The following is an 18,904-nucleotide window of genomic DNA, read 5'->3' on the forward strand; positions in this document are numbered from 1 at the left end:
CCGCCCTGTGCGGCCTGTACCCGGCGAAGGCCTCGCTTTTCAGCGCGTCTGCGCACCACCGCCCAGTGCGCGCCTCTCCCTGATGACGGCCTCGCCCAGCGCCTTGCATCTTGGCGACGCCGTCGCTGATGGTGGCGCGCGACATTGCCTAGCGCGGCGTCCACGGCAAAGGCGAACAGGGAGAAGATGGTGCGGCCGAAGTGGAGGCGGCTTTGGATGGACAGACGACGGAGAGAGAAGAGAAACTGCATCGCGGGGAGAGAAGAAGAGTGCGGCGACCAGGACACGTTGACCAAAACCGCCCCTAAAACAGCCATTTGCCTCAGAAACCAACTAGAGGGGGTTAATTAGATGGTAATTGAAAGCTGGGGGGGTCATGTGGTCCAGTTCAAACCTGGGGGGTTAAACGTCCCAACACTGAAACCTGAGGGGGGTATGTGGACTTCTTTCCAATTCAAACCGCGCCGCTCGCGTCGTCTCTACCACCGCGAAATCTGCGCGGCCCGATTTGGCTTCCCAAGTAAGTAACCAGTTTTAATCCCTCTCCACCGCCGATTCGGCTCCCGAATCCGTCGAAATCCGCTCTGCATTTTCCGACGGAATTTTTTCTGCGGGATTTCCGGGCGCTGCGCTGCATTTGGTTTTTGCTGCCTCTAAATTTCTTCTGGATTTGGGTGGACGTTGCAGGGCAGCTGGGATTTGCATGCCATCCATGATGTTCACCGAGGGGCTGGATCGGGACGCGCTCAAGTGGGTGCGGGAGGTGAGTGAGCTCCCCCTCGCCGCCGCCGGTGCCGCCGCCGGCTAGCTACCTGGGATCGACCTCTGACGCGTTGGTTGCGAATGTGGCAGGGACACGGCGCGGGGGCGCTGCACAGCCACGACCGGATGGACCCGCTGCGGGCCGCGCGGGGCGCGGGCGGGCTCGGCATGCCGCCGCCGGAGAAGTTCAGGAGCGGGCACCTGCCCCGCACATCCGTGCCGCTGCGCACCAGCGCATCCTCCGCCTCCGACATGGACGAGTCCTCCGACGCCGACGAGGCCGAGGAGGTCTGCAGCGGCGGCCGCTACTCCGTCGACTCCTCCCCCGCCCGCCGCAACGACCTCCTGCCCCGCCGCGCCGCCGCCGCGCCCCTCTACCGCTACGCCAACGCGCATGCCCACCAGCAGCAGCACCACAGCAGCTACTACTCCAGCGACGCCTACTCGGATCTGAGCTCCTCCAGGGACACGGCGCTGCCCAGGCCCGCCAAGCCGCGCCCGCAGGCGCGCACCGCCGCCGCGTACGCGGAGGAGGAGGAGTACTCCGACTCCGCCGGCAGCTCCGAGTTCTCCACCCAGCCCACTGGGGCGCGCCGGAGCAACGGCGTGGCCGGGTACGCGTCCGAGTACTCCCACACCGGCCCGGCCAGGAGGGAGGCCAGCAATGCGGTTCCCAAGGCTCGCGTCGCAGCGGCTAGCAACAAGCCTTCCAACTCGAGGAATTAACAGCAGGACCGCTACTCTGCCCAGGTCCCTGCTGCTCGAGCCAACGTCAAATCCTCCCCCCAGATGGTTCGTTTTCTTCTTCTCTGCTAAATTGATGAACCGTTCTCGGTTTGTTTAGCCCCTGCTTCACTCGCTGCCATATATCAAACTTAGAGAGCACAGTTCCACTCTGTTCCACTCCTTGGTTGCATATGAAACCTCCAACATTTTCTCTGAGATAATCAAGCAATCATTTATGCGGTTAACATGATGATCAACATGGCCCTGCTAAATTGATGAACTATTCTCATTTTGTCTTGCCCCTGCTTCATTCTCTGCCATATTGAATTGGATAGCGCCGGTTCCTGCTCTGTTCCACTGCTTTGTTGCATATGAAAGCTCCAGCATTTTCTCGGGATAAGCAAACAAATCGTGTTTGCGGATAACATGAAGATCAACATGTTCGTCATAATTAGTCTTCTCACTCGTACTAGGCATCAAAATTGTTCAACTTAGAGATATATATTGCAACAGATGTTCTGCTCATTCAACAAACCTTCTCCAGATACTACTGTTAAGACACAAAGCAGGCTTTTGGTATCTGCTTAACATGCTTCTGCATTTAGTTCACTTGGATACTGATCTGGCCAATTTTTTCCCCCCAATTATTAGGAGAAACTTGATTTTCTTTACCATTATGATCTGGATATTCACTTCTCTTTGGAATTGCAAGAAAAATTTAGTTCCTCAACTTCCATCATAGTCATATTGTTACTGGTTTCAATGGATGATGTAACCTAGGAACCAAAGTTGCTGGCCAAAATTTTCTTTTGTGTGGGTCATCCTGATTATTAGGGTTTGTCTGTTGCCCTGCTTTCTCAAATAGATGTGAAGTTATGATACAGTTCTTACATAATGGAGTCTGTAGATTTTACTGATGCAGAATCGAATGGGTCATGTGCAGGATGGTTTATCTGATGTCCCCAGTGCCCCACCAATACATGATTACAGTCAGGAAGCTTCACCAGCTCCTCACTGTGATACCAGAACTGGTGCAGATGCAAGTGTATCGGATGGTTCAACTGTCAAAAAAGAGGAACATGGTGATGATATCTTGGGAGCTAACTTGCCTGACAAGACTAATAGGTAGTTTTTATTATACTGGATACTTGATCAAACCATCATTCAGAAATGAATTGTATTTCTTCTCTTGGCACACGATTCTGACTAATTGTTCTACCATGCAGGAGCACTTTGAATGGAAGGCACAGCAGCAGGCCATCTAGTTCAGTTCCTCTTCGGGTCCCAACGTTTCATGCCAGGTATGTGTACTACTAATAATATTTTTTTCTATTACATATTTATTTACTGACATGTTGAATAAAAACAGTTTGCAAGGGCCATGGTATTCTGTCCTTGCGTATGATCCTTGTGTTCGCCTGTGTCTTCATGCATGGGCTAGAGGCTGTATGGAAGCTCCAGTTTTTCTGGAAAATGAATGCACATTGTTGAGAGATACATTTAGGTGAGTTATGGTTGAATTATTTCATGCTCGTAAAAATCACCAACTGTAAAGATGTCATGAAATGTTCTAGCTGCACTTTTCTTACTGCTTTTAGTTACCATCTGCACAATAACTATTTTAGTTAAGGATAAATTTGCATTTCATTAATCAGCGTTGAATTGGATAGAAGAAGTTTGAGTCCAACCTGTTCCGTCCATTTGGACACCATCTCTTAGCTAGTGTGTCTGTGGGTCCTAGCCTGGCCTCCAAGACTCCTAGCATGCCTAATCAGTCCTTCACCTCGAGTGGTAATAGATTCAGTCTGTCCTTGAAGCAAAACCATGCTCGTACTTAAGTCAATGTGTTCCACTGAAAGTTCAGTGTCCCTCTGTTGATGCAAATTGTAAAAAGTAAAAGACATATTATCAGCCAAAATAGCTTCTTTCTTCGTGAACACCAATCATTCAACCTTTCATACATGTTCTAAACTAAGATACTGCATTTTTCCAAGAATTATAGATCTCATCAGTGTCTTATTGCTGAGTATCCGCACACTGAAAAATGGCCACAAATTCACAGTGCCTCCAAGTAACACACACTTGTATCTCCTTTAATGCTTCAAAACTTGTCAAGGTGTTCTAAGCTGGACTGATGAAGCAAGTATCTTTCTGTATTATGTAAGCCTATTATTCATTGGTTTGAATTAGTGTAGAGTGCAAGTTACTTGTTCAGGCATGCCATTATACTACTTTTTTACATGTTACGGTACAAACAGAGTTATACGCCTGGGGAAATTCATCTTCTTGCATGTTTCATTTAGCTTGCAAGATGTGCTGCTGCAATCTGAAGAGGAGCTTATGACAAAACGGGCATCGGAACTAGTTACTGAAGGCGCTCCATCAAAACCCAAGAAAACAATAGGCAAAATGAAAGTACAAGGTACGCTTCCCAAATGCATGCCAAATCTTTCGACTTTTCTACTTGCTGTCTGCCAGGGCTTCTAATAGTGTGGCTGATCATTCTAGCTGTTAGGAGTTTCTCTTCACATGCTCTGTAAAACTACTCGGAAATGCCATGATGTTAAATGCTAACATAAGGTAATTTATTACAGTTCGCAAAGTTAGTATGTCTGTAGACATGCCTTCTGGTTGCAGTTTTTCATCATTGCCAGTGGTGAGATTTGATTCAGTTAAGCACCGCCTGTCCAACGTACAGTCATCAATCACATCTGGGTGGGAGACAGTCAGGAGAGTTCAAGTATCACCGCATGTACCCCCTAATAGTTCATTTTCGAAGCATAGCTTAGCATACATGCAAGAAGTGCTCAATATATAAAGCAGGTATCTGGTCTGCTAAAAGTTGGAGTGAGTACCCTTCGCAGTAGTTCAGCAGATGAAATACCACAAGGTAAATATGCTTTATTTCTTTCATAGCATGCAGCCTCTTGACCTGACCTCATCATGTTCTTTCCTCAGAGACATATTCGTGCAAACTGAGGCTTAAAAGTTCACCTGAAGATGGAGTGGTACCAATGCAGCCAGGATCTGGAGAAACACATCTTTTGTACGTAAAAGATAATTTCTATAATAGCATGTACTTTTATAATTTATGTATATGCCACTCTTAATTTTTTTTGTACCAATTAGCATGTTGTATATTTATTGAGAAATATTCTTTGTGAGATAACCTTATATTTGGAAATTAGTGTGAAGCTGAATGCCTTCCTCTGGACATTTCAGCTTTCCAGATAGCCTAGGAGACGATTTGATCATTGATGTATCCGATTCCAAAGGAAAACCCTGTGGGCGTGTTATTGCTCAAGTTGCTACAATGGCAGAAGAACCTGTAAGATTTTCCCAACTATTTTGTTGCTTTTTTGAAAGTTTGTTAAAGAAAAAGGTTCTTGTAGATTTCCATAGTTTGGTGACTCTTGAAATACTATATAGCAGTTGTGCCTTTTGTTCAGTTGATGTTACCCTGGAAACTTCTAAATTTTCTTCTGTAGGCTGACAAACTTCGGTGGTGGTCAATATACCGGGAGCCAGAGCATGAGCTTGTGGGCCGCATACATCTGTATGTCCAATATACAACTGCTGCGGATGAAAACAACACAAAGGTACTGATGCATGGTTATACCAACTTATCATACATTTTTAAGATCTTAATGATAGCTATACTGTTAGTTACCGAGTAGTTTTGGGTTTAGTGCATTAAGATTACCTGTGTCAGCACTCAGCAAAGTAAAAGGCTCTCCGGAATATCCTCGTACTGAGTAATATTATCGATTTCAATATAGGTGACCAGGAAGCATATTTATCACGATATAATCATTAATAGCTGATTGAATAGCATTTTTTGATGATAAAGTGAATGAATGTGTCATGCTTTTACCATGTTGACCAATTTCTTAAAATTTATACTCATACCTTTCTTTGTTCTTCTAGTATGGCTCCGTTGCAGAGACTGTGGCGTATGATATTGTTTTGGAAGTTGCAATGAAAGCGCAACACATTCAGCAAAGAAATCTTGTCTTGCAAGGTTCTTGGAAATGGTTGCTGACAGAATTTGCATCGTACTATGGGGTTTCAGATGCCTACACTAAGTTGAGGTAATTAGTTTTCTTTGGCCTTTTCATAATTGCTTGGGTTTGCATTGATTTTTTTTTCGAAATACTTTGCACCCTCCTCCTACTCCCGTCAGTTAGTGGCCTTTTCATTATTGATTGGGTTTGCATCGAATGTTTTGTTTTTGAATTACTTTGCACCCTCCTGCCACTCCCTTCAGTGAGCTGCTATTTATCATTCTTCCTATAGGTACCTTTCTTATATTGTGGATATTGCAACCCCGACTGCTGACTGGCTGAATCTGGTGCATGAACTCTTGCTGCCAGTACTAATGAAGAGCCATGATACTGCCCCATTGAGCCATCAAGAGTTATTTGCTCCTTTTCCATCAAAATAGAAAGATTTTTTTTTTGCCGGAACAGCATTTTTCTCTCACAAGATAGTAAATTTATTAAAGTTGGAGTGAAGTATTGCTACTGTTGATGTATAATAAAGTTAATAGTTAGCTGAATTCAATAAGATCCTTCCTGCTCCGTGGCCTCTTAATTCTTACTTATCTAAACTTGCTTCTGACATCTCAACATGATTATGTGACTGTAATTGCTTCAATAGAATCGAATACTTGGGGAAGTTGAAGAACAAATCGAGCAGACTTTAGCAATGGTATTTGAGAATTACAAGTGCCTTGATGAGTCATTGGTCTCTGGACTGGTGGAAGACTTTAGGCCTCCAACTGGATTGGCCGCGTCAGCTCTGGAGCCAGCTATAAAGTTGTACAGTCTACTTCATGATGTGCTATCTCCAGAGGCCCAACTGAGACTGTGTGGTTACTTCCAGGTCATTTTTTGACTGTTTGTAAATGTATGCTATCTTTTTTCTAGGTGCTGTTACTTATTAAGTTTGTACATGTTCAGGCTGCTGCCAGGAAGCGATCGAGGAGGCACATGCTAGAAACTGATGAATTTGTGGCAGGAAATTCTGAAGGCATAAAGATGGACTTGGTGTACTTTACAACGGCTTACCAGAAGATGAAATCATTGTGCCATAATTTACGCAATGAAATTTTTACAGACATTGAAATTCATAATCATCACATACTTCCCAGGTACTTCGATGTTTCAGGGCCTGATGTGCATTTTTTGGACACAGTTCTGAGAATCATTCGCTGTAAAATGATTCTTGTTACCTTTGCTTTATTTCCTCGTCAGTGAATTATTACAATCTCTGTTTATCCCTCTGCTTCCACAGTTTTGTCGACCTCCCCAATTTGACAGCCTCCATCTATAGTGTGGAGCTCTCAAATAGATTACGCTCGTTCCTTGTTGCCTGCCCTCCCGCTGGCCCTTCATCTCCTGTTTCTGATTTGGTGATTGCTACAGCAGATTTTCAGAAGGATCTTGCCAGCTGGAACATTTGGTAAGTATCCTTGTTAACTGGGTTCTGTTATTGCACTTGTGTCTTGTATATGCAAGACTGACGTTTTAATTTATCCCCAGCACTATTAAAGCTGGTGTTGATGCAAAAGAATTGTTCCATTTATACATTGTATTATGGATTGAAGACAAACGCAGAGCACTGCTGGAAAATTGCAGGCTGGATAAGGTACATGCTTCTCTTTTGTTTGCTTTGGCAGTTTGGCTGATTGATATGATAAATAGTTGGCACAAATTTTCCATAGATAATTGATAAAAAAGTAACTAATGACCAATCTGCTGTTATTGGTGGCCAACTTTGAGTCATGTATTTCTTTCTCTTTTATTTCCCTTTGTTGCTGCTTAAATGACATTGGCTTGGTTGTTAGCGGAACCACTAAAACAACAACAACATCGAAGCCTTTTCCCCAAGGAAGTTGTTTGTTAACGGACCCACTGATATAACTAAAACAACTCGAGCAATCAGATGAAGATTGTTGGGTGTGGACACTGCTCCTGTAGTGATCTGAACCCTAAGATCACTCATGTAGCTAATAACCACTAAAACAACAACAACATCAAAGCCTTTTTCCCAAGGAAGTTGTTTGTTAACGGAACCACTGATATAACTAAAACAACTCGAGCAATCAGATGAAGATTGTTGGGTGTGGACACTGCTCCTGTAGTGATCTGAACCCTAAGATCACTCATGTAGCTAATAACTACTCCCTCCGTTCCAAATTAGTTGTCGCAGCTTTGGTGAGATTTGATTGTATCTAGACGCTGTTCAGTGTGTAGGTTCGCTCATTTGAGAAAAAGCTGTGTCAACTAATTTGGAATGGAGGGAGTACTATATTGAAAATTTGTTAGTGCCCATGCATGCACATGAATAAATGTGATAGATTTCAGTTGAAAGGTGGCCATGTCTGGGGATAAATGCTTGCCATACTGGTAGTTTCACTGTCTGTAATTCTGATGGCTCTTTTAAGTTGAGTGAAGCTAAGGCACATCTTTTTGACACTCTATTCTGAAAAGTTGTTAGCTTGCCGTACTAATTACTGTACGATATCTGGTGCACCCAGCTTTTCAGTATTTAATATTTTGGGTTCTCATCCTGCGCTTTGCCGATTATCAGGTTAAATGGTCAGGAGTTAGGACTCAGCATATGACAACACCTTTTGTGGAAGAGATGTATGATTTGCTGAAGAATACATTGACAGAGTATGAGGTTATCATTTGTCGATGGCCAGAGTACATATTTGTTCTGGAGAATGTATGTGTGGACTCACTTGCAGATCCTTTAGTTATTTGTTTACATCAGAATAAATCCAACTAACCTTGTGCTATTGGGAATGTTGTAAAAAAAGGCTATTGCAGATGTTGAGAAAGCGGTAATCGACTCCCTCGACAGGCAGTATGCGGAGATTTTGGCTCCACTTAAGGATTGTATCGTCCCAAAGAAATTTGGCCTCAAATATGTACAAAAACTAACAAAGCGCAATTCAACATGCCCATATATTGTACCTGAAGATGTGAGTTTTGCTACGCATTCAAACTTGTTAGAATTTCTGATTTTCAATATCTGACTCCTGTCTGCTTTCAGCTTGGAATCCTCTTGAATACAATGAAAAGACTATTGGATGTTTTGCGGCCACGGATTGAGAGCCATCTGAGGTCATGGAGTTCCTGTATACCTAATGGAGGAAATACAGCTGCCATTGGTGAAAGACTCAGCGAGGTCACTGTAACATTGAGAGCCAAATTCCGAAACTACATGCAAGCAGTTGTTGAGAAGCTCTCTGAAAATTTGAGTGTTTTTGCTACATAACTCTTTCCATATTCCTTCCATCCACAGCTAGTTTCACAGTTGATCTGCAAAACTGAATCCACACTTCCGTTGTTATATAGATATGGTGATTGCATCAAGGTATACTTTTGGTGAATTAAGCTTGATAATAGTAACTCCTTGTAGCCTTTTACATGTTTGTAGCTGCAGCAATTTGGAATATCTAGTCCTGGACTTCAGTTTTACTGTCAGTTATTTTGTGGGAAGTTTTTATTGTCACTCGGATAAATATGTGGGTCACTTAGGTGACAATACTTTGATATTTTTATGTGCAGACCCGCATGCAGAACACCACAAAGCTCAAGAAGATCATCCAGGATTCAAAAGAATTGGTCATGGAGGCTGATATCCGCAGCAGGATGCAGGATTTGAAGGATCAGTTAATTGAGGCAATAAATCATATGCACAAAGTCTCTGAAGTTCATGTGTTTGTAGCCATATGCCGAGGCCTTTGGGACCGTATGGGAAAGGTATCTGAAAGATCAGTGGCACCATTTTTTTTCTTATCATATGAGTTACTAATTAACCTTTGTTTAGGATGTCTTGAGTTTCCTGGAAAATCGCAAAGAAAACAAGGCCTGGTACAAAGGGGCGAGAGTCGCAGTATCTGTAAGTTCATTTTTCTGCCGTCCCCATTTTACTGCTCACAAGACATTTCTTGACTGTCTTCCTGCCAGTGTTGCTCCTCTTCGCTGTCGTTCTCATCTAAGCATAATAATGCTGCAGGTACTTGATGATACGTTTGCATCCCAGATGCAGCAGCTGCTTGGTAAGGCTGGTGCCAATGGGGGCGGGAGTGGAGGCGGTATCGCCCGGCTTGGGGCGGTAGGCGGGCGGGAGAGGGACGGGAGGGCAGCGCGGGGCGGTGGCGCTGGCGCCGGGCGCTACCGCCCGCGCTGGGGGCGAGAGGCGGGGCGGTGCGCTGGCAGAGGGGGGCGAGAGGCGGGGCGAGAGGGAAGGGCTGAGGTGGCGCGTTGTGATTGGTCGTTGGGGTAGCCGTTGGGGTAGCCGTTGCTGGTTCAAAAAATCCGAAAAAAAACCCCAAAAATTCATCCCCACCCCCTATAAATACCCCCATATGGTTTCAGTCATTCCACACCTCACTTCATCTCCTCCACTCTCCATTTCTACTCCACTCAACGCCATGTCTTCATCCAGCAGCAGTTCGAGCGACGGAATGGAGGGTGATATGATCGCTGCATTCTAGGCGGAGTATGAGGAGGAGATGCTCAACGAGGAGGTGGTGCCAAGACGTCGACGCCGCCGAGAGTTCATCAGGCGTGATCGTCTGGGTGCCCACGATCGGCTCTTCAAGGACTACTTCGCCGACGACTGCAACTATCCTCCGAGCTACTTTCGGCGAAGGTATCGGATGAGGCGATCCCTTTTTCTACGCATTGTGGATAGATTGGGTGAATACTCTCCGTATTTCACCCAAAGAGTTGATGCTCTCAACCGTGCTGGTTCAACATTCTAGCCGTTCCGGGACGCTCCTACTCGAGGCGTACTCTTGGATTGATCATGCGTGCATGTGTCATTCTGCACAACATGATCATCGACGATGAGCGTGGTACAAATTTGGACAACATCTATGAGACAGTTGCTTCAAATGTCGGTCCTGCAATACACCACCATGCACCACCAAGCCTAGCAGCCAGGATTCAGATGGACACCGAAATGAGGGAGTCACCGATGTATACACAGCTCCAGCATGATTTGATGGAGCATGTGTGGGCTAATTCCTAGATTATGTAACTTTTTCAAATTTTTATGTAATCTTTTCAAATTTTTATGTAATTTTTTTATGATGTAATCGGTAACAATTTTAGTTCAATAAAATAATTTCCTTGCATTATTTATATTGTTGTAATCTGAAAATGAAATGCTGATGTCGAGGAGAGAGAAAAGCTGACGTGCAGGAAAGAGAAGTAAAGCTGGCACTATAGCCTGTGCATTGGCACCGTGGGGTGAGAGTGGGGTGAGAGTGGGGTGAGAGTGAGGAAAAAATCTGACGTCACGGGTGAGAGTGAGGCTATGCATTGGCACCATCCTAATACGCTCCAGCAGAAGGACCTGGAGCCACCTAGGTCGATAATGGAAGTTAGGTCAATTCTCTGCAAAGATGCTGCACCCCGACAGAAGAACTCCAGCTTTTACTATTGAGCATTTTTTTCATGTACATATGAAGCATGCGCATTAGAATGTGCAGCTTTCCCTACAAGCTAGAATCAGCGGAGGTGTCATGAGGCGAAAAGGCCAAAGGGACAGCGTGGAGATCTTTGTAAAGAAGATGAGACAATAGAATACCGAGAAATAGAATAGGGCTACTGGTGAAATACATGATATGAGAAGCTAGCCTATCTTTTTTTTTTTAACAAGGAGTGCCCCAAAGGGGCAGGAAGCTTTTCATTAAACGCAAACGGTGGCGGTACAAGATGTTACAAAGGACCCCATAAGATGTAAAATTACATATAGATCCCTAGCAATTGCAGAAAAGACCTCAGTAAAAGGTGAAGAAAAGCAATCAGATCCTTCTCTTTCGCCGCCGTCGAGCCAGAGAGCTGCTACTCCGCCGTCATGCGAAGAGGCGGGGACGAAACCACTTGCCTCCACGCAGCCGTAGTATGCGACTGCAACCCTCAGGAAGAACCTCACAACGGAGGTTGAAACGCCGGAGTCCATCGCCGGCAATTGGATAGGCCACGGAGTGGTCTTGGAGCTGCTCAAGAAAGTAACTTCCCACCTCCGGAAAGCAAAGAAAACACCGTCGTCACCATCTTCATCTTCCACCTCGCCTCCACGGCCGGCCAGGTCGATGTCGAGGATGTCAAGGGCGCACCTTTGCAACCCGCAGTGCTTATTGCAGGGGGGCTTGGCAGGAGTAGCAAACGATTCCATCCCCCGCCTTGGGGACTTGACATCGTCGCTGCTCGGCCATCCACCGGTGCCGCACCAACACACTAGGGAAAGAGAGCCCCTGCTCATCTCCATCGATCCACCGTTCTCCATCCTTCTTCCCCACCCCTCACCACCACGGCCGGCCAGTGGGAGAAGAACGAACAGAGCAAACATGGAAATCGAAGAGGGAGAGCAAACCTTGGGCTTATTGACGGAGATCCTTGGGGGAAGGTCGAGCAGCGCCATCTCCGACCGCCGGAGTTCCTCGCCGCTCCGCCTCCAGCCCCACACACACCGGATCTTGCCCAGAAGATCTGGTGTTAGATTCCCCAACAACGGCATCCAGCCGAGAAAACAAGACCTAAACCTATCTACAGCACCGGCGCCTCCCCCTCCCCATCTCCGGCCGGCAGCGCCGCCGGAGAAGGGACGGGATCGGCCCGGTCTCTCTCGGTCAACAGGCAGAAGAAAGGGAGGGGGCGGAGAGGGAGGAAGAAGGAGAGAGACGTGCCCTTTTGAGCAAGCCGACGGTGTTGGTTTGTACGATAAGTGTACTTGAAGCTAGCCTATCTTGGTAATCCATCAAACAGTGCTTTGCTGGCTAACCAGGTTCAAATATCCTCCCAATTTCTCTGGGATGGGGTGGGTTGTAATTCATAGGGACTAGAAAGTAGTTTAAGTTTCACTGGTAGCACCTAGCTAGCTGAGCTTTCACAGTTACCGATCTTGTTTTCTGAACATGTTGTCTGGATTATATGAATTTTGTAATCTTGGTAAAATATTAGTAGTAAAGAGCAAGACCTCTGATGATCATCGATGGCCTTGTATAGTAATGGTTCGGTGAAAGCACACTGGTATATTTACTTCATAGATATGAAATGCTTCACAGTTTCAAGCAAACTCCTGCTTAGATTAAGAAAAACATGGTTGTTCTGCATGTATTCTACTGTTAATTGTCTAGTGGAGAAGATAGATAGAGTTACTATTACCACCTTTCTAGTAATATTTTGGTCACCTTGCTCTATGTAAATTAACACATTTCTTGGTAGACAATTCACATAACACCACCATTACCAATTGATATAAACTGAAAGCATAACAATCACTTTCTCTTCATACAATTTGCAACATCTTGTCATGGATACATCAGTTCGCACAGAACCAGATAAAAAAAAGACGCATCCATCAAAGTACTACCATGCACTGATCATCAGGGGTATTGACTTCCACCGGTGCCTCGCCATCTCCTGCGCCTCGATCACCTGGATCCTGCGCTGCCTCTTTGCATCAGCGTTTTCCTAATACCTAGGGGTGTAAACGGGCATGATCAAATTTTGCTCGTACCATATTTTTTACCACCTATTTTTCCAGATTGAAATTGGAGTGGATATTGACCGGTTTCAGATTCGCATGTGGATATATCGGACGGCGGATTTGAATCGGAAACAAGACAGACTCGATATGAAATAGAAGTAGTCAGATATATGCTCTCATCTGTAGATAGTTATAGTTCTTGCAAATTTTGAGAGCGATTTAAACTTTTCATCTTGTGCAGTTAAGAAAAGACACACTTTCCGTCAAAATTCAAGCATTAATAGAAATTTAGACCTAACCATGCTCACCAAATGAATTTGGCAACTCAATAACTACTAACATTGTAAGATTAGGTTATCATGTTTTAAAATAGGTTATCATGTTTAAAATCTTCAGATTATCCTAATAAATTTGGGATAATTTGTATCCAGAGCACCATGTCGAAATCGGATATCATCATTCATTGAATTCTTTAAAATCGGATAAGGAAACTAGGGGCGTACGCACCAACAGGGCCTACCCTTAATTTTTAGAAAATATTTTATATTTAGTTCTTTTAGAATATTTATCGTACATGAGCATTAAAAACTAAAAGTTATGGGCTGTGAGGTTTTTTTTTCTTTCCACACAAGTAAAAAAAAGTCGGTTTTTCGCAAAACTTAATATGCGCACATAGAATGTCGATACGTAAGCTGAATTTTTTTTGTTCAACTTTTTTTAACATTTTAAATTATTTTTTCCGGTGACAGAAGCATACACTTCCATAGAAGCATACACTTCCATGTGACGAATTGAATTTCTGTAGCAAGCGTTCTTTGAGAAACCACATATTTCATTAATCGAACACCAAGTTACATGAAGCAACACATGTGAAAACTAAAAGACAAATCAGGATAAAATGATTATCCTAAATTTGCAGATAAAAACCTTTTTTTTTTAGAAACACAGTACAAACGCAGGCGCTCACATACACGCGCATACACTCACCCCTATGAACGCACACACGCACACCCTACCCCTATGAGCACCTCCGGAAGACCAAGCCGGCGGATTGGATCTTGAAATTGACGAAGTCACCACAGGTGCCTCGCTGTCGACGGGAACGTCGCCTCCCACTGAAAAAATATTCCGCCTTTATGAGACACACAGATGTCACATATAGCTATCTAGTTTAAATTATCAACCCGAATACAGAATAAGAAAAGGAAGATAAATAGTTAATGGATTTTAGAGGAAAAGGATCCTATTTTAACGAATCACACGTAGAGATATTGCTAGCACACAAAAAGTTAATGGTAACCTTTACCACAACGGTGCCGTCCATGGATCAAATTATTTCGTGAATTGGATTTCATTTGCCTGTCTACGGTTCCCTTGCGTGTGCTCGGGATAGGTGTTTTGTATAAATGTTTCGCCGTATTATTCTCCTTTAGTTTTTTTCTCTATCTAGACTAGAAGTGGAATAGAATAACCCGGTTAAAAGATCGAGAAATACAAAACAAAACACGCGCACTCCTTGTTCCCAAAACAAAACACGCACTCGTTGTTTCCACCAAAACCTTCTCCACCGCCGAAAACCCTAAACCCCTCTCCACCGCCGCCGCCTCTCGTCATGGCCCTCTTCGCCGCCGCCCGCCGCGCCGCCACCTGCTCCCTCCCCCTCCTCCGTGCGTCCACGGCATCGCGCGGCGCCGCGTCACTGCTCCGCCCCCTGGCTGCCGCGGCGGCGCGGCCGATGCCCTTCTCGTCGGCGACCGCGATGAAGCCTAGCTCCGACGACGAGCTCCTCCGCGTCATCAAGTCCGAGATAAAATTCGCCGAGGACTGCGACGACCACGACCGGGTGCGTTCCGCCCAGCCCCCTCCGAGTCCTCATCACTTGTGTTGCTGTTTCGATCTGTCGTTGGCTTGCTCCACGAATCCTTTAGTTGTGTTAGTTTAGTCGGATGTTCTCGGATGGAGCTAATTGGGTGATCTGTCGCCATGAGGTAGTTTAGGTTTCGATTTGTGTTAACCTGCAGCGGTAGGATTGGAAATGGTGAGAGGTATCTCCATTCAGATGGGAGGGATTTCTGTTAGGTAATGGAGGAATTTCGGTACTCTGAACTTGCCTATGTCTTCTTGCTGCAATTGGTTGCATAATTCGAACATCGCAGTAGTCTCTGGTAGTACGATCTGTAGTTTTACCTAGCTAATTTAGGTTATGTTCGTTTTATTTCTGTTGCTCTGTCCATGGTAATTGGGTAATCCGCTGCCATGAGTTAATTGAGGTGTCGATTGGCGTGTTACTCTGGTTATACTGCCATAGCCTCATAGGCGTATCAACTATATGTAGCCCGAACTCTCTTTGAGAGGTTTCTGGATTTATTGTTAGATATCAAGAATTGACTGTCGAGAAAATTTTCTACTCAACCATATGACTAGGACACACGTTAGATGATGTGTGCAACGTCTTCGGCGTTGCCTGGCCGGCCCGTGGAGAAACCCAACATTTCTCTCATTGTAATAGAAGAATTCTTACACTGTACTGTTGCTCTCCTTTTTAATGGCCAGCTACATTTTGTAGTGTAATTCGAATTGCAGAGTAGTCTCTGGTAGTATGGCGTGGCCACTTTTCCTTGCTAATATAGGTTATATTTGTTCTATTTCAAGTTCCTCGCTGTCCATGTTAACTGCTGTTCTTCTTATGCAGTTACTAACTTACTATACTACTGTAGTGATGAGTGATTACTCTTTGTAATTTGCTATTCAAAAGGGAGCAATTTGTAGGTAATTTAGGAATTTTTTGTCAGTCCTCTCATGCCCATATAACTTCCTGCTGCAATTGGTATTGTAGTTCGAAGCCTATGGTAGTCTTTCTTAGTATGATCTACATGCTTACCTAGCTAATTTAGCTTGTTCTTTTTAGATCAGTTCCTTGCAGTCCATATTGACCGCAGTTCTTATCATGGTCACAATAGATTTCTTTTTCAGGGATTTACCTTGCTAATACAGGTTATGTTCTATTTTTCTCAGCTCCCTGCTGACTGTGTTGACTACAATTCTTAGCACTGTCTCGATAGATTTCACTTTCAGTGTTGATGATTCTGCAGTTGCTATGAAGTACTGTAGTGGTGAGTGATTATATTTTGTATTTCACATGTATTGCATAAGGATTTGCATCCGCCTTAGGTACCATGAGAACTCTGTACGTTTGGGTCTTGTGACATCTTACTGTAGTCTTACTGATGTAGTATGTCTTTGTTCATGGTCGAGATGCTATTATTATTTTCTTAGGTCGTATTAAAGTACAACTTGTGTGACACTCCCTCTGTTCCATATTAGTTATCGCTGATTTCGATGTATCAAGACACATTTAGTTGTCGCTTATTTGGATGTATCAAGAAACCTTTTGTGTATTGATACATCTGAATCTGTGACAACTAATATGGACCAGAGAGAGTATGTACTTGGCTGGAGTGAATTTTCGCAGTTAAAATGTTGTTTTTCTTGTGACTTCACTGCTTGCACACTTCTGTCCTCTGCTGTTTAAAGTGATGTACTGTTAAATTCGCTGTATGGTTTTACGTCTTTGTATGAGACGGCGAGGTGCAATGGTTGCTTTCCTGAACTGTTTCACACTTCCGCTCCATTCAAAAGGTTCTATGCCAGTACAGTTTGATGATATGTTTTGCTTGGAATGTCATTTACCATTTTTATTTCTGGTCACTGTACAGCTCACATACTAGCCATACCAAACTACCTATGTTCTGTTTTTTTTAACAAGATGTTCTGCTATTTATAATGATTAATTGTTAAATGCTCTGAAAGTTTTTATGTCCTTTTCTTTTATGATAAGGGGTACTGGTTGCTTTCCTGAGCCGATCAACTCATACACTGAGTTGAGTTTATGGGGGCAAAGAATCGGCGGTCTAGTGACTTCAGTCATATGAATTGGCTTCCAACGTAAAAGCAAAGATTTACTTATTCCTTAAATCCTGCTTGAGAAGCCGAGCTAGTGTCTTTAGATGTAGCAGGACAGAAGGTATAGGGTCTAAAGGTGTGTGAAATCTGCAATGTGATCGTCAAGTTCTTCCCGAAGGTTGAGGAATTCAAGCAACCTTGCTGTGTCTTGACTTGGTATCTATTCCATGAATTGGCATGATTTAGTCTAAATGGTGCACACTGAGGGGAAACATGAGGGTTGGATGGAATTCGAGCAACTTGTCCTGTCTTTGCTTGGTATCTATTCCATGAATTGGCATGATTTAGTCTAAGTGGTGCACACGGAGAGGGGAAATGTGAGGGTTGGAAAATAATTGAGTTGTCTGGCGGGCTTGTCTTCCAGCGAACACTATTCTTTTACTTCTAATTTTACTATGAGCAAGCGTCCTGTTCATTTTAGCAGTGCAGAGTTATCATCCAGAACCTCATCTTTTTCATGTTAAACAGGTTGAGGAGATCCCAGAGAACTTTCCTTTCAAAATCACGGACAAGAAGGGCCTCAATGAGATCACTCTAACAAGAACTTACCAGGGAGAGAAGATCGAGGTGTTGGTCTCCATGCCCAGCCTAGTCACCGGAGACGAGGCAGAGCATGACCAGGATGAGGATGACAAAGAGAAAGACGATGATCAGGAAGATGGCGAGAAGGCCCCAAAGTCCACCATCCCCCTCACGGTCACCGTCTCCAAGAGCGATGGCCCAAGCCTCGAGTTCACCTGCACTGCCTACCCCGACGAGATCTTGATTGACACCTTGTCTGTGAAGCAGCCAGCAGCGAACGAGGATGAGGAGCTCATTGCGTACGAGGGCCCTGATTTCAAGTAAGAACACGAATTCATATCTTGGTAGTTTTAGTTTTCCCAGCTACAACCACTTGCTGATGCTGTAACCAAACTCGCTGATTAGTCACTGGTTGCTGATATTGTCCACTGTCTTAGCTTTCGTGCGTAACTGAACACACTAATTGATGAAGAACTGCTTTGCTGATGCTGTACACTTGGTCTTGTGCAGCGACCTTGATGAGAACCTGCAGAGGGCGTTCCACAAGTACCTGGAGCTGAGGGGGATCACGCCCTTGACCACCAACTTCCTGCATGAGTACATGATCAACAAGGACAGCCGCGAGTACCTCTTCTGGCTGAACAAGCTCAAGGACTTCGTCAAGCAGTAGAGATAGTTAGAACCCCTAGCATAAGATGGGCCAATGATGCTTTGAACATTCCTTTTGAGACCTACGAGCCTCTGGACTATGTTCTAGAGAGTATTCATGCACCAGTGTGTGCTTATCAATTTATCCTAGCGTGATGTTATTAGGATTTAGAGGTTCATAGAGAATACTTTGCTGAGTGGTATGCTATTTTTTCAAGAAAATAATTATCCTCCACGAAGACATTAGTGCACTATACTGTTCGCTTTGCTTGTTTCCTAGTTCGCACTTCAGTTTACTCTTCTTCAGTATGTACTTTTCACGTGGCACTGTGCACCGTAGGATGCACATGTTTATTAATAAGTTGCTTGATACTTGAAATATATTTATTCTATTATGATGACGTGGCAACGTATGAATGTGCGTATGTCATTGTGGTGGGCTCTTCTAATCTAGTTTGTCCAACATGTTTTTTGGGGGGTCTATTATGGCGTCTGTTTGATTTGTTTTTGCTTACCATTGTGATCAATTGTATAAAGGAGATCGTAAAAATAAACAAAGTAGATTGAGCTCACTAGTTGCAAATCGAGTATTTCTGAGTATGATGACCGTACCTGACCAAATCATCTAGTTAGGGCGGTAAATGTAGTCTACTTCATCAATTTCCTATCTAGACATCTTAGAAGGCTGAGCCGGTGATGCCTTGTCCATCGTCCTTCTTGCTCACGGCCACGGGTCGGCGTTCATCCGTGCTGCTGTCGGGAAATG

General features: G+C 44.3%; 1 protein-coding gene and 1 pseudogene across 1 annotated transcript; both read left to right on the forward strand.

The window, feature by feature from the left end:
• Positions 1-415: 415 nt before the first annotated feature.
• Positions 416-11,150, forward strand: LOC127306082 (uncharacterized; annotated as a pseudogene).
• A 3,371-nt stretch (positions 11,151-14,521) lies between these two features.
• On the forward strand, positions 14,522-18,377 carry LOC127306083 (uncharacterized protein At2g39795, mitochondrial). Its single transcript, XM_051336684.1, has 3 exons — positions 14,522-14,848; positions 17,437-17,810; positions 18,001-18,377. Exons 1-3 carry the CDS (start codon positions 14,618-14,620, stop codon positions 18,158-18,160), a joined length of 765 nt encoding a protein of 254 aa, XP_051192644.1. The 5' UTR covers positions 14,522-14,617; the 3' UTR covers positions 18,161-18,377.
• Positions 18,378-18,904: the final 527 nt, after the last annotated feature.

The sequence above is a fragment of the Lolium perenne genome, chromosome 6 (assembly GCF_019359855.2).
Source record: "Lolium perenne isolate Kyuss_39 chromosome 6, Kyuss_2.0, whole genome shotgun sequence".
Taxonomy (NCBI): Eukaryota; Viridiplantae; Streptophyta; class Magnoliopsida; order Poales; family Poaceae; genus Lolium; species Lolium perenne.

Coding starts and splice junctions, on each gene's coding strand:
- LOC127306083 (XM_051336684.1), top strand. CDS start 14,618: ATGGCCCTCTTCGCCGCCGCCCGCCGCGCCGCCACCTGCTCCCTCCCC. Junction 14,849..17,436: donor ACTGCGACGACCACGACCGG/GTGCGTTCCGCC, acceptor CATGTTAAACAG/GTTGAGGAGATCCCAGAGAA. Junction 17,811..18,000: donor TACGAGGGCCCTGATTTCAA/GTAAGAACACGA, acceptor GGTCTTGTGCAG/CGACCTTGATGAGAACCTGC.